The following is a 22,030-nucleotide window of genomic DNA, read 5'->3' on the forward strand; positions in this document are numbered from 1 at the left end:
TTGGTTCCTCTGTGCTCCAGCATGTCCTTCCCTGAGGCCGCCCAGGGTTCACAGTAGCTGGGGACTCTTACCCATCTGTGATGAATAATGACACAGCACAGATGTGCTATTCAGTGTCATTATTAATCACTTTCCGCCCTCCTTCCCCTTCCTTCTGGGGACCTGGTGAAACTTGAGGGATGTTTCTTCTTGAAGATAGTCTTCTGGGCAGTCCATGCTGCCTTTTTCTTTATTCAGCAAACTCAATCTGAGGGTTACAGGTCAGAAGGGGATTGTGGGAAGGGGAGGAGCTTGAGCTCTGGATCTGTCCATACGTTACCGGCTTGGATCCGAGGATGGATCCAAGATGCATCTGTGTTGAATAATGACACTGGATAGCACCGATTCCAAGTTATGGTAGGTACAGAACTCTTTATATGGGGTCAGCTTTGTTTTCCAGGTAACAGACAATGTCATTCATTTGGGATAGTTATTTAGAGCTAGCCTAGAGAATAACATGTCAGCTAAGATTTCCCTTAAGATTCTAAGCTGCAATGTCAGCCTTCACCCTGCTGATGCCTCTAAGCTGGTTATATATAGTGATACTGAGCTGTCACAGAAACACCTTTTGCTGTTACCCATAATCTTCCCGATCAGGCTGGGATGAATTCAGCAGGTGGTTCTGAACCTTAAACTGACAGGGGATGTCATTTGTAACCCCAGAAAGTACACAGACTGAATATTGATGTGTCAGATTTAGCCTAAGGCAAACATACTACACATCTAAAAGTGCAGGAAACATGGAACACCTACATAGTAAAAATGGTTATCAACTAAAATGACATGATGGTCATCATTTTAACATTGTGTGCTTCCAAGACAGCCTGTCCAGTAGGGACACTGAAGGTTATTACAGACAGCACCACAGTATTGTTGTACAAAAACAAGTTGAGCAAGTTGAGGTTATTCTATGCTTAAACTGATAGCATGGTGCATAGCTTTCTAGCTAGGCCCTCATCTTCAGGCCTCCTGTATTTTCTCATATGTGAATACGGTGGCATACAAAACTGAGCAGATTCACATATAGCAGTCTTGAAATCTGGATCCCAAGGTTTTCCACAGTCAGAGACTGACATCGAGGCCCCTTTGATAGAACTGTTTGCACTGGAAAAGAACTATCAGCTAAAACAATTCTGTTCCAGATAACTGTACAAAGAACTTGGACAATTAATGCCATCTTCACCCCTTGGAGAGAGTTGCACCTATCAACCTCCTCATTCTTTGAAGCGATGCAAAATGCAAGACACAAAGCCATGCTTATTTTAGTGGCCCCTGCATGGCCAAGGCCGTTGTTGTTATCCTTTGTGGTCATGCTGAGCAAAGAAGGACCACTCACTACAGGTGCCCATGATCTGGACTGTCATTTCTGAGAGGGAAGGAGCATTGGTACACCCTTACATGAAGATCTTGAGGCTTCTGGCTTGGATGCTTCCAGCCTGATGCACTTTATCAGATAGATCTCAGTAATAGTGTTGTATATTTTGCAGGAGACTATCAAAACGAGCACTGAAAACTATTTGTCTAAATCAGGGATTTCAAACTCACAGCTCTTGGACCTCAAGAATTCCTCAAATCAGCATAATTATAGATGAAGAAAATGACTGCACTGCTTTTGTAGCTACACTGTCTGCATTTCTTTTTGTCTTAAAGATTGTGGTCCTTGTTTGAGTTTGCCAGTCAACATGTAACAGCAGTGGCTATTTGAGTATGAGACCATAAATGGAAAAGCAAGTCTTTGGGCTGCAGCTCTAAGGATATTCTCACCCAGCTACAGAGCCAGCAGTTTTGCATTCTCTTCCAAACTGGGTTATCCTCTATCTCTGTCAAGGTGCAGCTGTCAGTCATTGTAGCATGCCTCTCCTTGAACACCCTCTCCCTTTTTATCAGCTCACTGCAGAGAGCAGCTGTTTCCTAAAAGGGTATTCTACCTCAGAACTTCTGTGAAGTCTGTGACTCCCCCAGCTTTTTTCTTTTTTTCATGAAGAAACTAATCTTGTCTATTTCTAAGCCTTTTGTTGCACTGAAGCTATTGTCATGAAAGAGACTATTCTTGAGGGTTGTAAGGTCATACAGGAGGACCTTTTACTTTCAAGCTCTCATGCTTGATGTGAAACTATGAAATGGAACAGTATTTAGAGACCGTGTTTACTGACTTATAGAAACACAGCTAACCTTCACACTAAATGTTCCTTCTTGGCCAAGGGAACACTGGAATTGGCAATCGGACCATAAAGTTCCTGTTTTTCTATCCTATCATTCAAAAGAGAAGAGAGGATATTAGACTTGCTTGCTTTGTATGTACAGCTTATTTAAAATAGAAATATTAGATTTCAGACCTTCACACCAACTCTTTATATTCATCTTACCAAATCAAGGCAGGTCTTTTTCCAACCAGGGTCTTAAGTGACTACATTTTCTTTTAAAAGTTTCCATTTACTCCCACAGTACATACATTGCTTAATTCCTGCCTTCCCATAGACCTCACTTTTCTTCACAAGCATTATTCTGTATGTACTGTTCCCACAATTTTCACTTGTTCCAGGGAAATTAATTCCTTCCCTTTTCTAAAGATCCCACCAGAAGTTCCTTTATCTCCTTGCAATAGTCAGTACTTCCATTAAAGTCAGTTTAGATTTTGATTTCCATTTCTTTGTAATTGCTCTGTTTGGCTGCCAATATCATTAAACTCAGTAAGCCTTATCATGCCCAGGCAATTCAGATCCTATATCCACAGTTCAAAATAATAATTTCCTTAGTTATTACCATTTGTTCCCCAGTGGCATTACATTGTGTTATATGAACAACTGAAATGTTGCGGATGGACATGTGGGAGCCCTTTTTACCAAGGATCAGTCATCACAGAAGCATTCTTTAGAAACATTTAACTCAAGAGCATCTGTGAAGTGGCCACATGGACTTCTGGACACACCTTGGTCAAACATTATAGGTAAGAGCTCCAATTTAGGATCATGGCAGGGTTTGCTAGTATAGTTCTGCTTGGCATGCTATAACTGCCTGAACCTCATGGAAGCAGCTGATACATTAGTACTCTTCATACAGATAAAAAGTCATACTGTAACAGTGCTCCTTATTATGAAAATAGTATAGTTGTTGTAAATGCACTCACCATGAGAGTCTATGATTAAATAGAAAGATCATTGCTGCAGTATAAGCTCCCATCCACCATAGCCTTGTTTTTAATTTAATTTTGTTATCTTAAATGAACTGGCAGTTTTTTTGACTCTTCAGCTGTGACATAGATGAAAAGGACAGGGATAAATAACATGGAAGTGGATATTTTTTTTTTGTAGTGTAGTCAGTCATCAGGCATATTTTTGAAAGCTGGGTAAGAAACTAATACACTCAAGAGAAGAACCACTCTAACAGAGGGAGAACATGAAAACCACACAGTTAGTGATGTCATGTCAGCACTGAACCCCATAACATGGATCTTGCACTGAGCAAGCATTCTGCTGTGCAAATTACGAGCCAGTTCTTTCTGCTTGTAAAATGAGTGTACTTGTCAAAGCTTAATTGGTGATGAACCAGTTTTAGCCCTTTATGAGGATTTTTAAAAATATCTCAAGTACTTGGATTGTGAGAGTAAAATAAATAGGACTGACCGTCTTATTTTGTGCTGTTTTGAAGAAAGGGCTTACTACTGTCTTAGAAAGTAAAGTACAATTGTTTAAGTAAACTTAGCAAAACAGCAGATGTTCAAATGATCTGCTGTAGCCTTAGCTATATAACAGCCAGCCATACCTCTCAACCTCTTAAAGCGAGAAATCTGAACAAAGCCATAAATAATGGGGGGTGGGGCAAAGGCCCAAAAATATGGACAGTTTTTACATATTGCTCTTACAAACATAGAAAGTTGATATAATAACAAGGTTTGTATTAGCATGAATGTTCTTAATGGTATGAAGTCTGAAATTTAAATGTCTGTTATTTTCTGACTTCAGTCCTCAATGATTTGCTAATGATTTGCCAGAAACCCACAATTTTATGAGAAAAAGACCAAAAATATGAGGTAAAAATCTAGACATTCTGTGAAAATCTGGACATTTGAGAGGTATGCAGCCAGCTAAAGCTTCAGGGGTACCGTCCACATGCCCAAACTGCCAGGCAGCTTAAGCTGAGCTGACTAAACGACAGACTTAATCACTGCTGCAGTAGCCTTAGCTATATGGGTAGATTACCATAGCTAATTACATTTGGCAGGCCGAAGGAGAAGAGTCCAGGAGCCCTTAGAGAACTGTCCTTGCAAAGCCTGATCTAAACTTTGAGAAGGAATCAAGCTTGTAGTGCTTTGTAAAATTATATACAGAGGACCGAACTGCAGCTTCTGTAACAGTTCTGGCATCCAACCCTTTCCAAAAAGCCATAGATGATGCAAAGGCCCTTGTAGAATGGGCCTTGACCCTGCCTAGAAACATTTTGCTGTGTCGAGTTCAGCAAAAGCATTAGACAACCATCTGGAAAGAGTCTGTACTGACACAGGTTGTCTTGTCTTACTTTCACAAGAAAAGAACAGATCTGAAGATCTGAAAGATTTAGTTCTGTGAAGATAGTACCTGAATTGTCAGTGGGCATCCAAGGTATAGAGTATCCTTTATCCCTCATTTTTAAGATCAGTAAATGGGGGGGATGGGTAGTTTGGCTTAAAATAAACTTTGATACCATTTTAGGCATAAAAGACAGATTACTTCTCAAAGAAACCCTGTTTCCCTAGAAAATGAGATGGGGTTGACTCACCATAATAGCTTGCAACTCATACTGTTCTTTGCAGAAGTCAGAGTAATCAGTCAGATGTTCTTCCATGCTAAGAACCTCAAGTCATCCAGATTAGCTGGTTCAAATGGAGCAAGTATTAGCTTCTCTAACACAAAATGAAGATCCCAAGAAGGGGCCAATGGTTTTCTTGGAGGCCTCTTAAGTAAAAAAAAACTTTTGATATGAGAAAGCCTTGAAAGAGAAGGATCCATGGGCGGAAATGCTGAAATGTCCAATAAATGAACCTTAATGGAGGAGTAAGAAAGGCCATAGGAAAGGAACTTTCACAAATATTGTAAAACCAGTGAACAAGTAGCCCTAAATGGGTGCTGATTACATTGTTGGCACCAACTAGAAATCCTTTTAAGAAAGCAAAATCCTATCATCCAGGCAGTCAGTTGAAGATGAGTGGGGTCAGAACACGGGTTGGGATGGTGGCCTAATGGTTAAGGTGTTTGCCTTACAAACAGAAGGTGCAGGGTTTGAGTCTCACAAGGGATAATTGGCTAGGCTTAAAATGGCTCGCAAAGGTAGTTAGCCTAATATGAATGTATGAACTAATGCAGTGAACATCAAACACCCCTTTTGTGAGTAGACCTGTTTTTTGGGAAGTTTGTGGTAATTGCCCCTAACCATTTCTAAAAGCAGGGAAAACCACTGTTGCCTGGGCCAGCAAGGTAGTTGAGAACAAAAGAGAGAGAGTACCACAGTGATGTTAAGGAATTCCTTCTGGATCTTCTGTAGAACCCTGCATTTCAGTGGAAAGGGTAGAACATTCATGTCAAAGGAAAAGAAAAAGCATCTGTCTTCCAGGCCTTCTTGCATGGAGTACTGGAGCTGAATCTTGCAAGCCGATTATTTAAAGAGGCAGGCAAGTTGACCTGCTAGAGAAACTCCCCACACAAAGATCAAATCTTGGATGACTCCCTGATCTAGTTTGCATGCAAGATTGTCTGTCCTGTACTACTCAGCTTGCCTGCCACACAGTGTTGCTCTGATGAAAGGAAGGATGCCTAAAGAGTGTGATTGTGCTGGGAAGCTTTTTCTCAAGCTAACATGGCTAGTCTGAAAAAGGAGTATGACTTGGTTCCCTCCTGCTTGTAGATGTACCACGACTGTGATATTTGAAAACTTGAAGAGGTACTGGGACAAACGATGATTCAGAGAATTGAGTGTCTTAGTCAGAGCAAGCATCTCTTTTGCATTTATGTGCTTGCATCTGTCCTGTGTGTTCCACATATCCTTGCACTTTTATCCCTCCTGAAACTGCTCCCTAAGCAAAGTCTGAGGTGACTGACATGACTGAGCAATGTTCTTTCGTATTTCACTGTTGCAGTCATAACTGATAAGATTTCCTGCTGAGAAATCCTTGGCCGACCCGACTACTAGAGAATTTTCTCCTCCTCCTGAAGCCGGTGGACACCTGTCAAAGATGTCTGGGTATAAAAGGAGTCAGCTGGTTCCCTAACCTCAGTTCTTTTTTGCCAGAGTCCGGAGCAGAGTGCTAGTCAGTGCATCGGTACATCTGCACCAGCAAAAGATGAGGTCTAAAGCTGAGTACCCCTTTGGGGATCTTTTCATGTTTCCTGACTAATGTCAGAGAACATCAATAACTGTCTCTGCTGTGGCAAGCAGATACCACAATGGGACTTTTATTCCTTTTGTGCAACCTGTTTAGTCCCGGAACATGACACCTAACTCTCGGTTCTGTGATCACTTTAACAGTAGCACTATCAAACACATGGCTGAGATTTTAGCTAAGCACTTTAGTGAGCCATTAGGACCTTTGCTTGTAATTTTGTATGCCAGTCAGGCCAAGGTTGATCTCCCTAGGTGGAAGAAGGAAACGTGTCCAAAACTTAGGGTACCAGGCAACACCAGTCCACCTAGGCTTGTTATCACTGAAGAAGGTGAGATGCTTTTGCAGACCCCTCCGATGACCAAGGTTGTGGCACAGGCCTGTATTGAGACCTATGTGAAGTCAGATATGCCACCAGATCCCTTTATGTCCACACAAGCTGAAGGACTTGGCTCATCAGTTGGGTCCAGAGCCACTTTCCAACTACTACTCACAAACTGTCAAAGACTCCAGTCCCCGGGATTCACCTGTCTGAGGCCCAGACCTAGCATGGACTTCACCCTTAGGTCCAAGCCTAAGGCCTTACATAACAATGCTGCAACCAGCTTGCTCCAGCTGAGGCCTACTGGCTACCATCTCCAAACTCAAGCCTATCAACAGGACCTAGTTAGGATGGCTGAGGATTTGGTTGCCATAGTCAGATCCAGAAGCCTTTCCCTCCTAGGTTCTGTTCCTAAATCTTTTGGTAAAAGGAAAAGAAACATCTCCCCCAGAAGTCCTCTGATGTTCATCGTGTTTCACTGTTGCAGTCGTTACACTTGGGTTATCCTGCTGGCTCTGAGAATGACAGTAATGAATTCACCTTTGAGGAAGGTTTACGGGAGTTCAGACTCTGAGATCCTTGGCTCAGCTTTGCCCCCTGAGGGCATTTCCATTGGGAGAACCCTGCACACCCTGAGGGAACACTTTAAATGGGAAACACAGGATTACCCACAATCCAAAAAGAGGGTTATAGAATTTCTAAAACTTTCTGAGCATAAACTTCTTGCCATTCCTCTATGACTAGAAATAGTGGATGATGTTTTACTGGATTCTTCCTCGCAGCCAGATTCCATCCTTTCTGCCCTTCAGAAACTTGACATATTCTACAGAGCTCTGGATTCCCACAGACACCTTTTCAAGAACCCTGTAACAGATCTTGAAGTGGTTACTCAAGGTCCTAAGGGAGCAAAAGCTAGCATTTCCAAAATCCGCCTCTGCCCCAAAATAAAAAAAAGCAGAGCCTTGGAAAGATTTGAAAGGAAAGTCTACACTTCTGATACCCTGCTCATGAGGGCTTTAAATTACCAGTTTCACATGATGAAGCATCAGACCATTTTTGACCAGCTGAAACAAAACCTGGTGTGGACTAAAAATAAGTCCCCTGTCTAAGGAACTGCTAGGTTTATGCAGTGCTAAGCACTCATTGCACTGTGGCTATATGATGCTCTGGAAGCTTCTAGCAGGGCAGCAGCAACAGGATCCGTTATTAGAATACATGTCTGGCTGAGGGAGTAGTCACTCCCTGAACATGTGAAATTCAGTTTCTTGGATGCTCTTTTAGACAAAGATTACTTTTTTGGTCCCAAGTCTGAAGCTGTGCTTAAAAAGATGGAGGATAAGGCCAAGTCAATATAAACAGTCAAGGAGTTCCTTCAGGTCAGCCACCTCGCTTCAGCCACAGTTGTCCCACACAACAGTGGTCCTTTCCAGCCTTCCAGTCTAAGCTAAGACATAGGAGACCTCGAAGGGAAATGAATGAAGGGCAGCACCAGTGAACAGGACAGTGGCAAGCAGATTCCAATAGGCCTGTGTGATCCTGCCAACAGGGATCCAGCAAAGAGCAATCATGACTCTTGTATGAGTCTCCCTTTCCTCAAGTCCCACCTCCCTCAACCCCCACCGCACAGAATAGGACAACAGCTCTCCCTATTTTTAAAAATCTGGACTCTCATTACCAGGGATCAATGGGTAGTGAAAATCATAAAAAGAGGTTACAAATTTCAGTTTAAACAGAACAGTGTCTAACTCAGTCAGGTTTCCCAGATATACCTCCAAACCAAAAAATCAGAGACTTTAAAGCAAATTCATCTCCTGTGCACTCAAGGTTTTGTGGAAACAGTACCAAACTCATTATAAGGAAAAGGTGTTTACTCACAGCTTTTCCTTGTACCAAGAAAAGAGGGTACCTGGAGGTCTGTTCTAGACATGTCAAAGCTCAACAGATTCTTGCAGGTAGCAATTTCAAATTGCTCACACTTCAAATGATTTCTCCAAACGGCTGCATGGTAACCCTAGATCTTAAGGACGCATACGTACACATTCTTCAAGAAAAATGTCATAGGAGGTTCTTATGCTTCAGAGCAGGTGTGAGGCATTATCAGTTTTGTGCTGTGCCCTTTGGCTTGTCTACTGCACCCATGGTATTCACAAAATGCCTAGCTCCAGTGATAGCCTTCTGCAAGTCATAGGACATTCAGATTTACCCCTACGTAGACATTTGCCTCATTCAAGCAACAAATCTAGAAAAACTCAGAGCATATCTGCTTTACACCCAAAAGATTCTAGCTTCACTGGGTTCATCATCAGTACCCAAAGGTCTCAGACCATCCCCACAAACAGGATTGTGTTTTTGGGGATTTTGCTGGAGTCTTCACTTCAGAAAGCCTTCCTTCCTCCAGACAAGGTTACCTTTTTTTTTTGTACTTGCAAAGCTCCTTCTCACGAGCTGCATCACTGCCAGAAAGTTATTCAGAACTTTGAGTTACATAGCCTCTTGCACCCAAATGATCCCCCTGGCCAGACTCCATAAGAGGAAGCTACAATCATACCTCAGGTATGAGTGGTGCCAGTATTCACAATCCCTCAGCTTCAGGGTGAAGCTTCTCCCTTGTCTGTGGTGGCCCAAGTCTGCTCCCTCAACCTGGGCCTTTCCTTCAGGATTATTCCTCAGGGCCAGTCTCTGACCCAGATGCCTTGGACATTGCCTGGGGGGCTAATAACAACTTACAGACTTGGCAAATAGGACTTCCAGTTAAAATAAAATGCATCAACCTAAAATAACTGATGGCAGTCCAGAGAGGTCTGATTGCCTTCAAAGACCAATAGAAACCAAGAGTACTCCTAGTAAAGACAGACAATACCAATGTTATGTGGTACATAAAGAAGCAGGGGGACTGACTCCTACCCTCTTTGTTGCCTAGCCATGGACCTTTGGGAAACTGCAGACTCCCTAGGTCTGCAACTCATGGCTAAGTACATACCAGTTGAAACAAACCAACTGGCGGATCACCTAAGCAGGATCCTTATAGTCCCTCACAAGTGGCAACTGCATTGGGAAGTCTTTCTCAATAGAGCCAGAGTATGGGTTGTGCCAGAAGTAGACCTTTTTGCCACTAAAGAAAATGGTCAATTGAAAACGTTTTGTTCAAAGACCAAAACAACATTAGCATGGAAGACAGATGCCTTCTCCTTCTTCTTCCCTTGGACAGGCCTATTTCCTGCATGCCTTCCCTCCAATACCCTTGCTCTCTAAGGTGCTGCTGAAGATAAGGGGAAGAAGGGGCAAGGGTCATACTAATAGCTCCAAACTGGCCAAGGCAGCACTGGTATCCCCTAATGCTCAGTCTCGACAAGAAGGAACCATGGCTGTTGCCTCAACAAGCAGACCTATTAACACAGAACAAGAGCACCATCATACATGCCAACCTGAACGCACTCAAATTGATAGTTTGGAAGATACTTTGACCCCCTGGAGGGGGACATCCCTTAACAAACTGGTCCTGGACATTCTAAAAGCAGCCAGGATACCTAGCACAAAAAAATCTCACTCTAACAAATAGGAGAGATGCATTATATGGTGCAGACAAAAGAGACAGAGCCCTCTTCAAGCTCAGATGCCTCTGATCTTTTCTTACTTATCAGGACCTTTTGAAAAACGCCTTTCTTATTCTTCTGTTAGAATTCACACTTCAGCAGTTTCAGCTCATCTGCCTTCTCAACCCCCTCTTTTTTCCCATACTCTCATGAAACAGTTCCTGAGAGCAGCATTCACATTAGGCCCCCAAGAAAGCCTCTCGTTTCCCCATGGATCTCAGTTTCATCCCGGAGATGCTCAACATTCCACTTTTTAGCTTGCTGCCTCCGCAAATATCAGGTTTTTGACTTAGAAGATAACTTTTCTGCTAGCCATTACTTCATCTAGAAGGGGTTCAGAGCTTCAGTCCATAGTGTGTGGGGAGCCTTTCACCACCTTCCACCGTGACAGAGTCTTTCTAAGGACCAACCCTTTCTTTATGCCTAAAGTGGTTACAGAGATTTCTTTAAACCATATTATCCACTTGCCTACCTTCCTTCCTAACCCTCAAAACAAGAGGGAAATAATTTTCCATACATTGAATGTGCATAGGCAACTGTGTTACTAAAACAAGTAAATGTCAGGAAGTCTGACCAGCTTTTTGTGGCCTTTGCCTTTAACTCTGAGGGGTGGCCAATTTCGAAGAGGTGGCCAGTTTCTAAGCAATGTGAATCTAAAAGAACTTCAGTGAAAACAAAAATAAGTCAATAAAACTAAAAGTAGTTCACGGTGTTTGAGCAGTAGATAGAAAAAATTGCTTCAACAGTACATATGAAACAGAAATTGTCTTCGGAATACACTCACTGCAATCCAAGACTGAATCTTAAATAAAGTCCAATGTAGTAACCACAAAAAAAGTACCAGCTGTTGTTACATTTCCTTGCAAACAGAATATGTTATAAATCCACCAGCGATGAAAGAAAATCCTCCAACGAATGATCCAAAGTCCATTAATACAGAACTTTATTATTAACACCAACAAAAATAAAATAAAGTAAAACATGAGAGCAGGTTTAGCGCTTTTGTCCTAACAAAGCATTTGGACTTCTTCAGAACCTGCCATCTTTTAGCTCTTATCACTTTTTATACCCAATGGTTAATAAGACTTAATTAATCATTTATTGGTCTGTCGCTTCTTAAAGGTACATTAAACAATGTGCATAAACTGCATAAGTGAATTAGTATAAAAATAAAAATACAACAATGTATGTAAACATGTATATAAGTGACCAAATAATATTTTGTGAAGCATCTTCTTCATCACTGTATAATAAACACTCTTAAAAGCACTTTAAAACTATGTACTACAACAAGACTTATAAATAAAACTCTTGGAGTTACCAGATGGTCTCCCATCCAAAAACTAACTAGGCACAACCCTGCTTAGCTTCCAAAGTCAGCCCTTTCAGAATGGTGTGATTACAAATGGACTGTTTGAAAATACATTCTTAAATTAATCAATCATGTTAAGAATCTGAAACTTTTAAATCAATAATCATATGAATTTTAAAAAATAAAACTATTATTCTTTTATGAAAATGTTATTATTGGAAAATTTTAAAAATAAACATTTTGTGAATAAATTTTTACAAGTGTTTGAACCAATTTCAGTAAGGCACTTAATATAACTTTCCATACACTTTATATAAATCCAATGCTTTTACTTTAAACACAGGCATACTAGAAGTATGTTCATTTAATCCTGGTTAAATGGTGGCATTACATCTTAACTGCCGTTCCAATTCTTTCCTTTCCAGATCCATTTCCCAGACACCATTCCTATTTTGCTTGTCAACTTTGTCCAAAATCTCAAACTTAAAACCTCTGTACTTGTCACAATTTAGTGTGTGCCTGTAAAGTGCATTGTTTTGATTTTTGGTGCAGATATTATACATCCCACATTTTCTAGAGAAGAAAACGATTTAATGAAGCTACTTAGAAGTAACAGAAAATTAAGAATCATGAAACCTAATAAAGGTGGTGGTACTGTTTTAGTGGACAAAATGGATTATATAAGTAGTATGAGTGCAATTTTGAGTGACACACAGAAGCAAGAAAGGGCTTCCATTAATGAAGTTAATTTAGCAACAACAAAAATGTATTTATTCCTACAGGACTCATTATTACAAGGGACCATTAATGAGAAAATATATAACTTTTTGCATAATTAAAACATAGTAATACCCACGTTTTTTGGAATCCCCAAAATACATAAAGTATAGAGAAACCACCATACAGGTTAACAGTCTCAGCACATAACTCAATGACATATTCATTATGAGTTTTTGTTGATAGGATGCTTAAAGAATGTGTAAACAATGTGGAATATATACTGAAGGATTCATGGCATTTTTTAAGCTAAGTGAGACAAGATTTTTACAGTAATTCTAGTAGTTTCACTACTGTTGATGTGGTGGATTTGTTTTCTTGTATCCCCCATGAAGAAGGAATTGAAATGTTCCGTGAGACAGTTTATGAATTAAGTACATTAGATTCTGTTATGACAGATTTTATTTGTGACTTGATGGAGATGATTTTAAAGTGTAACTATTTCTGGTTTGAGGGTGAATATTTCAGGCAGATATCTGGAGTAGCAGTGGGAGCTAGTTGTGCTCCACCGTATGCAAATGTTATTATGTATGCATGGGAAAAGAAATACATTATGACAAGTAAGTACAAGAATCATTGGAACTTGTACCTATGTTTTTTGGATGATATATTTATTTTATGGAAAGAAACAAATGAAGTCAAGGATGAATTCGTACAGTATATTAATGAATTACCCTCCTTTCTTAGTTTCACCTACACACATTCTGACTTAAATATAAGCTATGTAGATGTAAAATCATGTAAGAACCTTGTGACACAAAAATTGAATCTAAAATTCACAGGAAGGAGACATTTTCAAATAGTTATTTTAGTTTTACAGCTGCCATCTGAAATATACTAAGGAGAATATGTTTAACGGGCAGTTAGTGAGAGCCTGTAGAATGTGATCAGATATTGAATATTTTGAGGCAGAAGTAGTTAAATTGTTGGAAATGTTCATAAAAAGGAGATATCCTATAGATTATTAAACAAAGTGATTGTGGAAGTTAAGGAAGGATGGGGTACTAGGTACAGACCCCTGCTAGGAACACAAGAACCATTCAAAAACTTTGCAAGGAAATTTCAGTCAAATGATGCATATTTAAATGCTATGGTTATCCCTTATGGGCCTTATTCAAAAGACATAAGGAACATTGTCACTAGAAATTAGACTGTCTTCAGAATTTATGATGAGATATATAGTATAGTAGGTGACAAGCCATTATTTGTGAACAAAACAGGCCACAATTTCAAATTTTGGTTTGAGCACCCAATGAAATTTGGTTCCAATTATCTTAATAAAGGCACCAGAAAATGTGAGATGTGTAATATCTGCCCTTATATTTTAGAACAGAACCAGTTATATTTAACATCACTGGACAAGATTTTGAGACTTAGGGATGGAAATTGTAATACATCAGGGGTAGTCTACATTGGAATATGTCCCCAATGTTATAGTTACTACATTGGGAAAACAGAAAGAGTCTTTAAAAACAGAATTTACGAGCAGTTAAATGCAATTAAAACCAAAATTCAAAACAAAGCACTTTAAAGGCACTCACTAAATTGTGACAAGTACAGAGGTTTTAAGTGTGGGATTTTGGACAAGGTTGACTAGGAAAATAGGATTGGATTCTAGGAAATGTATCTGGAAAGGAAAGAATTGGAATGGCAGTTAAGATGTATTGCCACTATTTTAACAGGATTAAATGAACATACTTCTAGTATGCCTGTGTTAAAAATAAAAGCACTGGATTTATGAGAAGTGTATGGAATGTTATATTAAGTGCCTTACTGAATAAGATTTAAACACTTGTAAAAATTTATTCACAAAATATTTATTTAAAATTTTCCAATAACTGTGAAATTTTCATATAAAATAATATTTGTATTATTTTTTTTGTTTAGATTCGTATGATTATTCTTTTAAAAGTTTCAGATTTTTAACATGATTGCTTAATTTAAGAATACATTTTCAAACAGTGTATTTATAATTACACCATTCTGAAAGGGCTGACTTTGGAAGCTAAGCAGGGCTGGGCCTGGTTAGTTTTTGGATGGCAGACCGTCTGGTAACACCTAGAGTTTTAATTAATTATAAGTCTTTTTGTAGTACATAGTTTAAAGTGCTTTTAAGAGTTTTTATTATACAGTGACAAAGAAGATGTTTCACAGAATATTATTTGGTCACTTATATGTTTACATATGTTGTATTTTTATTTTTATATTAATTCACTTATGCAGTTTGTGCACATTGTTTAACATACCTTTAAGAAACAACAGACCATGAAATGACTAATTAAGTCTTATTAACCATTTGATATAAAAAGTGATGAGAGCTAAAAGATGGCAGGTTCTGAAGAAGTCCAAATGTTTTGTTAGGATGAAAGTGCTAAACCTGCTCTCACGTTTTACTTTGTTATTTTATTTTAGGTGGTGTTAATAATAAATTTCTGTATTAATGGACTTTGGATCATTCATTGGTGGATTTCCTTTCATCGCTGGTGGATTTGTAACCTATTCCGTTTGCATGGGAATGTAACAACAACTGGTGTCTTTTTGTGATTACTACACTGGACTTGATTTAAGATTCAGTCTTGGATTACAGTGAGTCTATTCCGAAGACAGTTTCTGTTTCATATGTACTGTTAAGAAAAAACTGCAAATAGTACCACACTCCAGCAAAGAAAGCTCACCCTCTCCAAAATCTCAAATAAAACAAATGGTGAGCAATTCACCAAGGCTGAATAAGATACGAAAATGTTCCTTCACACTGATGCTTTATTCACAGGATAAGCACTTTCACTGGGTTTCCACTTCTTCAGATCCATCTAAAATAACATAAAAACTCAACTATATATACATACACTAGTTAAATCTGTGTGATAAAATCTTAATACGAATCCATTAACGTCTCTTAATTAATGCAGGTCTTAAAGGAATGGTAGCATTCAAGCTAGGATCTCTATGAGCTTGCAGTTCTATAATCCACTTTACTTCTGAATTCTCTAGATGGTTATTAACATCACCCCTCCTTAATCCAGGATTAACAACTTGTAACACCCTAAAACAACAAACATTGTGTCCTGTAGACTCAGAATGTGCTGCTAAAGCATTAGTGTGTACATGATTCCTAATGTTACTAAGATGTTCCAATATTCTCTCCTTAAGCTGGCGTGTAGTCTTACCTACATAAAAGCAAGAGCATCGTATGCAGGTCGCTAAGTAAATGAAAAGACTAGTATTGCAAGTGGCTAATAATCTGGGAATAAATTCCCTACCAGTATTAGGATGAATAAAATTCGGTACTGTGGTAATAGAAGAACAAGTTCTACATTTCCCACATGGGAATGTACCTGCCCTCTGCGGACATTCTGGGTCTAAATGTTTATGGCCATAACATGACTTTCGCTTCAGGCTCATGTTATTCCTGAAGACAAAGCCAGGTTTTTGTCCCACAACCTTCCTGATGTTATCGTCAGATAATAGAATAGGCCAATTCTTTTTAATAATGTCAGAAAACTGATATATATTAGTAGAAATGTAAATGATGCCCTAGATTTCTTCCTGGCCTGTGTCAAATTCCCATCATGTGTAGTAGGCTCCCTGTGCCTACTAGAGAAATATGGCACTCCTCTGTTATTTCTACGGATGTCCATCTCTACTTGTGCAATGCTGTATAACTGGTCTTAATATCCCCTATGTGCAAGGTTTTCTAAAAAAGCATGAAATGTCTTATGCATTTGTGTCTCATCTGTGTTAAGACGGGAAATTTTCAACATCTGCCCTTTTACAACATTGGGAAATATATGTGCTGGATGCATGCTGGATATATGTAACATATTATTCTTCCAGCAGGCCTTCCTAAACAACTTGGTACCCAGTTCTCCTGACACATTCTTATATAAGGTCATATCCAAGAAGTCTATTATAGTTGATAACTATTCCATAACAAATTTAAGAAAGCTAGTAGTATTCTCCAAATAAGTGATGATTCCTTCTAGTTGCAGAACACTACCTTTCCACAACAAAAGGATATCATCAACAAACCTCCCACAGTATGTACATGTCGCTTGTATATGTCATTATTCAGAAGGTATTCTTCCTCCCATTGCGCCAACACTAAGTCGGCATATCTGTTGGCACAAGGGGTACCTATGGCTACTCCTTGTTTTTGTACATAGAACTTGTCTTCAAAGACAAACACATTATGATTCAGAATTAGCTCGAAAAGTGTGCAAATGACTGTGATAGTACTATGGTTAAATTCACTGTGGTGAGAGATATACATCCTAACCATGTCTATTCCTTAATCGTTCGGAATTGCTGTGAACAACGTCTTAACATCTAGTGTGACCAATATTTGGTTTCAAAAAGGTTCGAGAGGCAGTGTTTGGTGTCTTTCAATACTAATAGGGCTTCCTCTAGAATAGGTCTAAGCATTTGTTCAGCATATTGTGACAAAGGCTCTGTGGCCCATCCTTGTCCAGAGACTATGGGTTTCAGTTCTTGCACTTTCAAAGCTTTCAGTTCATGCAGTCTTGAAAATTCCTAGGCCACATGGCAGCTTCAGTAGGGTTGATCCCTCCAGCCAGATATCATATGAGGGCTCTGCAGTAGACCCTGCCAGTACAGTTGTCATTCTTGACTCATCCAATGGACTTTCCGGTAAGAATGACAAATGTATGTCACAATTAAATTCGGTGGTGGGCACAGTCTCACCTAGTGACCAATGGGAGACCATTTGTCCTTCCCCTTCTTGGGATCACAGTCACCACACATGCCTTCCCTCTTGGGTGGGGGAGGGACATTTCGAGGGGAGGATGGTACAAGTGTCTTGATCTTTTGTGGAGGCTGATATCCACATCATTGTTCTGCAAATGAAGGCTGTCCTTATGTTGCAGGCCTTTCGGGACACCCTTCCCAACAGTGTAATTTCAGTACAGACAGACAATATGTCAGTTATCTGGTATCTCAACATGCAGGGGGAACACATATTTATCCTCTTTGTCGAGCGACCATGAGGGTTTGGCAGTGGGCAATTTCACCTCATAGTTTCTGGCTGCAATGCACATCCTGGGGAAATCCAACATTCTGGCCGTCAGCTTGAGCAAGAACATTCTGCTTCCTCTAAGTCTGAGAGTAGCAGCCCTGATCTTTTAGCATTGGGGCCACTCCATGTTACGACCTCTTCAACATAATCCCTCCTCATGGACAGTCACCCAGGGAATACACTTTACCCCCCCCCCCCCAATTCCTCTGATTGTTACATTTCTCCAGAAGGCAGCCCACTGCAGTGCAATAGTGATCCTCATAGCATCTTTTTGGTCTGGTCAGGGTTGATTTCTCTTCATATGGCCTTTTTCTGCGGTACCCCCCCCCCCTTGGGTTCTAAATCCCATTCCAGGTCTCATTTCTCATTCAGCAGGTTTATATGTTCCCAATCTACAGTCCCTTAAGTCAACTGTATTGTTTGTCCAGTTCCCTGGATGGCCAGAAATCCCAAGCTATCTTAGAGCATATTAAATATCTTGTCTTCATCTCAAAACCATTGAACTAGCAAGGTGTGTTCCAGTAAATGGAGATGTTTTGTGCTATGTGTAGAATCTCAAGGGTTTGATAATTTTTCCACCCCTTTAGAGTCATTCTAGATTTTCTTTCTGAGCTGTTTCATTCAGACTCTAGTTTTTCTATGATTAAGGTGTAGTTGGCAGCTATTTCTAACTTTTATGTCGGCAGGGATAGTGCTCCTCTCCCAGCTCTCAAGATTTCCAAGGCTTTCCACAAAGGTACTTTTTTGTTGTGTCTGCCAGTTCGGGATCAGATCCCTCAATGGGATTTACCTTTTGTGTTGCAGGTCCTTGGAAGTCCTCTCTTTGAAACCTCTAATACTTCAGATTCGAAGTTGTTGTATTGGAAGACTATTTTTGGTAGCTGTTACCTCAGCAAGGAGAGCTTCACAGTTACAAGCTCTTTACTCCTCTCCTCCTTATTTGGTTTTCCATAAAGATAGCGTTTCGCTCCATACAAATCCTTCTTTTTTGCCCGAAGTGGCTCCAGAGAACAATCTCAATAATTTCATTCACCTTCCTGTGGTTTTTTCCTGTTTTCAAACAAGGGTGTATACTTTCTGCACAGTGTGGATGTGCATAGGCAATTGAGATTTTATTTGGACAGAACCAAGGCCTTTAGAAAATCTAGTCAAGTACTGGTTTCCTTTTCAAGATCTAGGTTGGGAAAACCTGTGTCAAAAGTGATTTTATCCAAGTGGATATCAAACTGTATCTCTTTTGCTTTTACCTGCCAAGCAAACCTAAGGACCATTCTATCAGAGCTGTGGCTGTTTCTATGGCTTTCTTTTCCAGAGTATCCTTGGATGAAGTTTGTGCAGTGGTTACTTGAGTGGGCGATCACGCCTTTTCTCATTACAAGCTGAATATTCAGTATAGATCCAGGGCTTCCTTTGGCTGCACTGTGTTGCAGAATATCTTTCCGTAGTTCCTCCGAAGGATTTTTATGTGGCTGGGGACTATGTCCCACAGGTTGAAGCCCGACAGAGAAGACAACATCAAGTATGAAACTTATCTACTTACCATAACAATAGATCAGTGTTGTCTGTCCCTGTCTGGTTCAACCTTCTCTCCTCCTGCCCCCACCCTTCATTGTTCTTGGCAAGTGCTCTTATTTGAGATGACCAGGCAATGGAGGTTGTCTTCTCCTTGTCCTTGGAGTCCCTCATCCTCCTCCTTTTGGGAGTTTTGTATCTTATAGTTTGTTTTAGATGGGGAAAGCTTAATCTGAGGTGTCTGTTGAGGAGCAGTGGGTCATGGGTTAGGAAAGCGGAGCCTGGCGACTCAAGAATCTGAAGGATTTGGCCAGTGTTGGAACAAATAACCCTCAGACTGAACCAGGTGGAGACGGACAATACAGATATATCATTATGGTAAGTAAATAACTTTCGTATAATGGCTTGAAAGCTTGCTTATTGTGTTAGAGATTGAATGGAGACTGTCTGGCTCAGTCATATTACCTACCACATTATTTGATTGATTTAACAAAGCTCTGCTTGCTTATTGAAGACAATCAGGTTATAATAGTAGTGGCTAACGGATGCAGCAGTCTTTAAAGCTATCTCACCATGAATTTTAATAGACAGCTGTCTAGTTTAGCGAGTTTGTCCGGAATCGTGGGGTGCAAATAGAAACCATTGTAAATTTGGTAGCAGGGTAACTTGAAGAAGCTGTTGGAAATGGGACTTATGATAGTACATTGAACAAAATGGGACTTATGATAGTACATTGAACAATAGTTGTCTAAAGGGCAGATATTTTAAAAAATGTTACTGAAAACCTCTTTCAGAAAAATAACAGAACAGTTTTTTTTTTTTTTAATTTGGCAAGGGATGCAAGCTCCCTTGCACCCATCCATGTTGATGGATACCTTAGCTTATGTATATACCCTACACTGACCGCCTCAAAAAACTCCAGCTTTACTCTGTAGCATATCGCCTACTCCGAGGTGATCTCTGCCTAACATGTAAAGCTATGTCAAACCCAGAGCTGTTGGACATGCTGCACCTAAAGAAATCCCAATCCCTCCGAGCTACACGCTCTAGGGTCCTAAACTTTGTCACCACAATAAACAGGACATGCTGGAGGGATAGATTCCTGTCCCAGAGACTTCCTATACTCTGGAACAAGCTACCCATCTATGTCAAGCAAAGTTCTTTATTAGCACTCTTCAAGAAAAATCTTGATGAGTGGATGGGAAATAGGAAATACACCCCGGGGATCACTTCTGTTTCTGCTCGACAATGGCACAGGAAAATAACTTTCTTGGGTGGCGTAAGCCATGGAATCTTGCTGGCTAGGCTTACGTAGGCCCTTGGGCCGATAGCCTAGTACCTACCTATGAACCTATATACTCAATGGTCTCACAACACTGCAAGAAAGTGCAACATTAAGCAATTGCTGAAAGTGGCTTTCAAGCAGTATCCTCTTCATGTTTTTGTCAGTTAGACAAATCTCATTTGAAACCTTCTCACATTCCCTTCGAAAACACACAGAATGTGCAAAGCAGCATGTGGATGGAGTCATTACTGTGTTATTGTGGGTAGTGGCGAAATCTAGATCTAGTCCCATCAGAATTCTTGTACTTTGTGCTGTGGTTGACTGGGGTCAGCTGTTTCTGGAGTATAAGTGATTAATAGCTATAGATCTGGCACCATATCTGTAATATAATATCTTGTTATATGGGTTACTTATTTGCTTATTTATAAACTAGCTTACAGTTGGGGAAGGTTATACATTTGTTTTTTAGTGAGTAACATGATTGTCAAGCTTCTCCTGGAACACAACCTCTTGGTGAAGTAGTGCATTCATGTCATGTATTACTGCCACCCAGGTGAATTTGTGATGGAAGGAATATAGCCATGTACTTCTTGAAAAACCACCTGTCTTATTGAAACTGTGTTCTGTAAAAAGGAGGATGAACAGGTAGAGAATACAGGGATCATTAGTGTATTACTCTGTTTACATTAATGTTTCTGCTAACATGCCATAATACCTTAAAATCTAAAACTGATATGTAATTAAACTTGTGTGCACCAGAACTTATTAGTGGCACATTATAGTTTTGCAGCATAGTCTACAACATACAGAAAAAATCTTTTGTGTTATACTCCCTGATACTTTTTTTCTTAGCAAAATGGCTAGTCTGTATAAAATAAAATATCCTTTCCAAATACAAGTATGAATTTGATTGCAAGTTTAGAATTTTTCTGGGTACTTAAAGGTGTGTGTAAAAATGTCTAAAATGTATTCATATTATGCCTGAATGCACTTCCACTCAACTTTGACTGGTTTACTTAATTACTGACAGGTACGTTGCACTAAACTAGTTCTGATATGGTTGTTCATGGGAAGATGGTTTGAAATGTAGTGGCACATTTATTTCAGTAAAGTTGCTAGATTGATTAGTATTATCATACTTTACTGGTGAAGAGTGATGTGTTTTTCCAATTTAAAAACTGAATCCAAGGAGTTTTGTATTCGGGTGGAGTAAAACATGGAATTCGGGTAGCAGCAAACATAACCACTCCATTTTAAGCTTCAAACTGAAATGTCCAGTTCCGTTTCTTCCATTGCCAGGCTGTGAAAGACAGGCATCATGAGCAGGCATCATGAGTGTTTAACATTTTTCATTATAGGTTTATAAACTTAGTAATTTAGTTTCTCTCAGGTTGAGACATAGTGGCATAACATTACTGTGGATCCTGCTGGAGACACAACGTTGTATCATTCTCCCTACCAATTTACTTTGACTCAAATTGCATGAGATGCTTACTTTCTTTTCTGATAATTTCTTAGAGGAATCTAAAACCCATGATATTAATTGCTCATTTTTAACCATAGGACTGGAAGGAGAAGTATATTCATGAGAATTACTCCAAAATCTTTGATGAAGACTACTTTGAACAGGTATGTGACCATATTTCTACAGCAGAGTTACCTCACATTTAGTTTAAGTGACAATAGTGGCATACACTTAGGGTCTTGGTAGTAATGTATGGCAGATAGAAATGCAGTGTGAATTCTGAGCATACTATTGTACTTTATTATTTGTTACATTTGGAGGAATTTGCCCAGGACATTGGA

General features: G+C 39.7%; 1 protein-coding gene across 2 annotated transcripts in view; it reads left to right on the forward strand.

The window, feature by feature from the left end:
• Positions 1 to 22,030, forward strand: part of PLOD3 (procollagen-lysine,2-oxoglutarate 5-dioxygenase 3) — a gene marked incomplete at its 3' end in the record, with an annotated part of 993,531 nt that overhangs the window by 805,982 nt on the left and 165,519 nt on the right. For both annotated transcript variants that reach the window (XM_044076999.1, XM_044077000.1), the window contains 1 exon segment: positions 21,788 to 21,853. In XM_044076999.1, coding sequence (XP_043932934.1) covers positions 21,788 to 21,853 — 66 coding nt within the window.

This window comes from Protopterus annectens, chromosome 7.part0, assembly GCF_019279795.1.
Source record: "Protopterus annectens isolate FY-2018-M chromosome 7.part0, PAN1.0, whole genome shotgun sequence".
In the NCBI taxonomy this organism is placed as follows: domain Eukaryota; kingdom Metazoa; phylum Chordata; order Ceratodontiformes; family Protopteridae; genus Protopterus; species Protopterus annectens.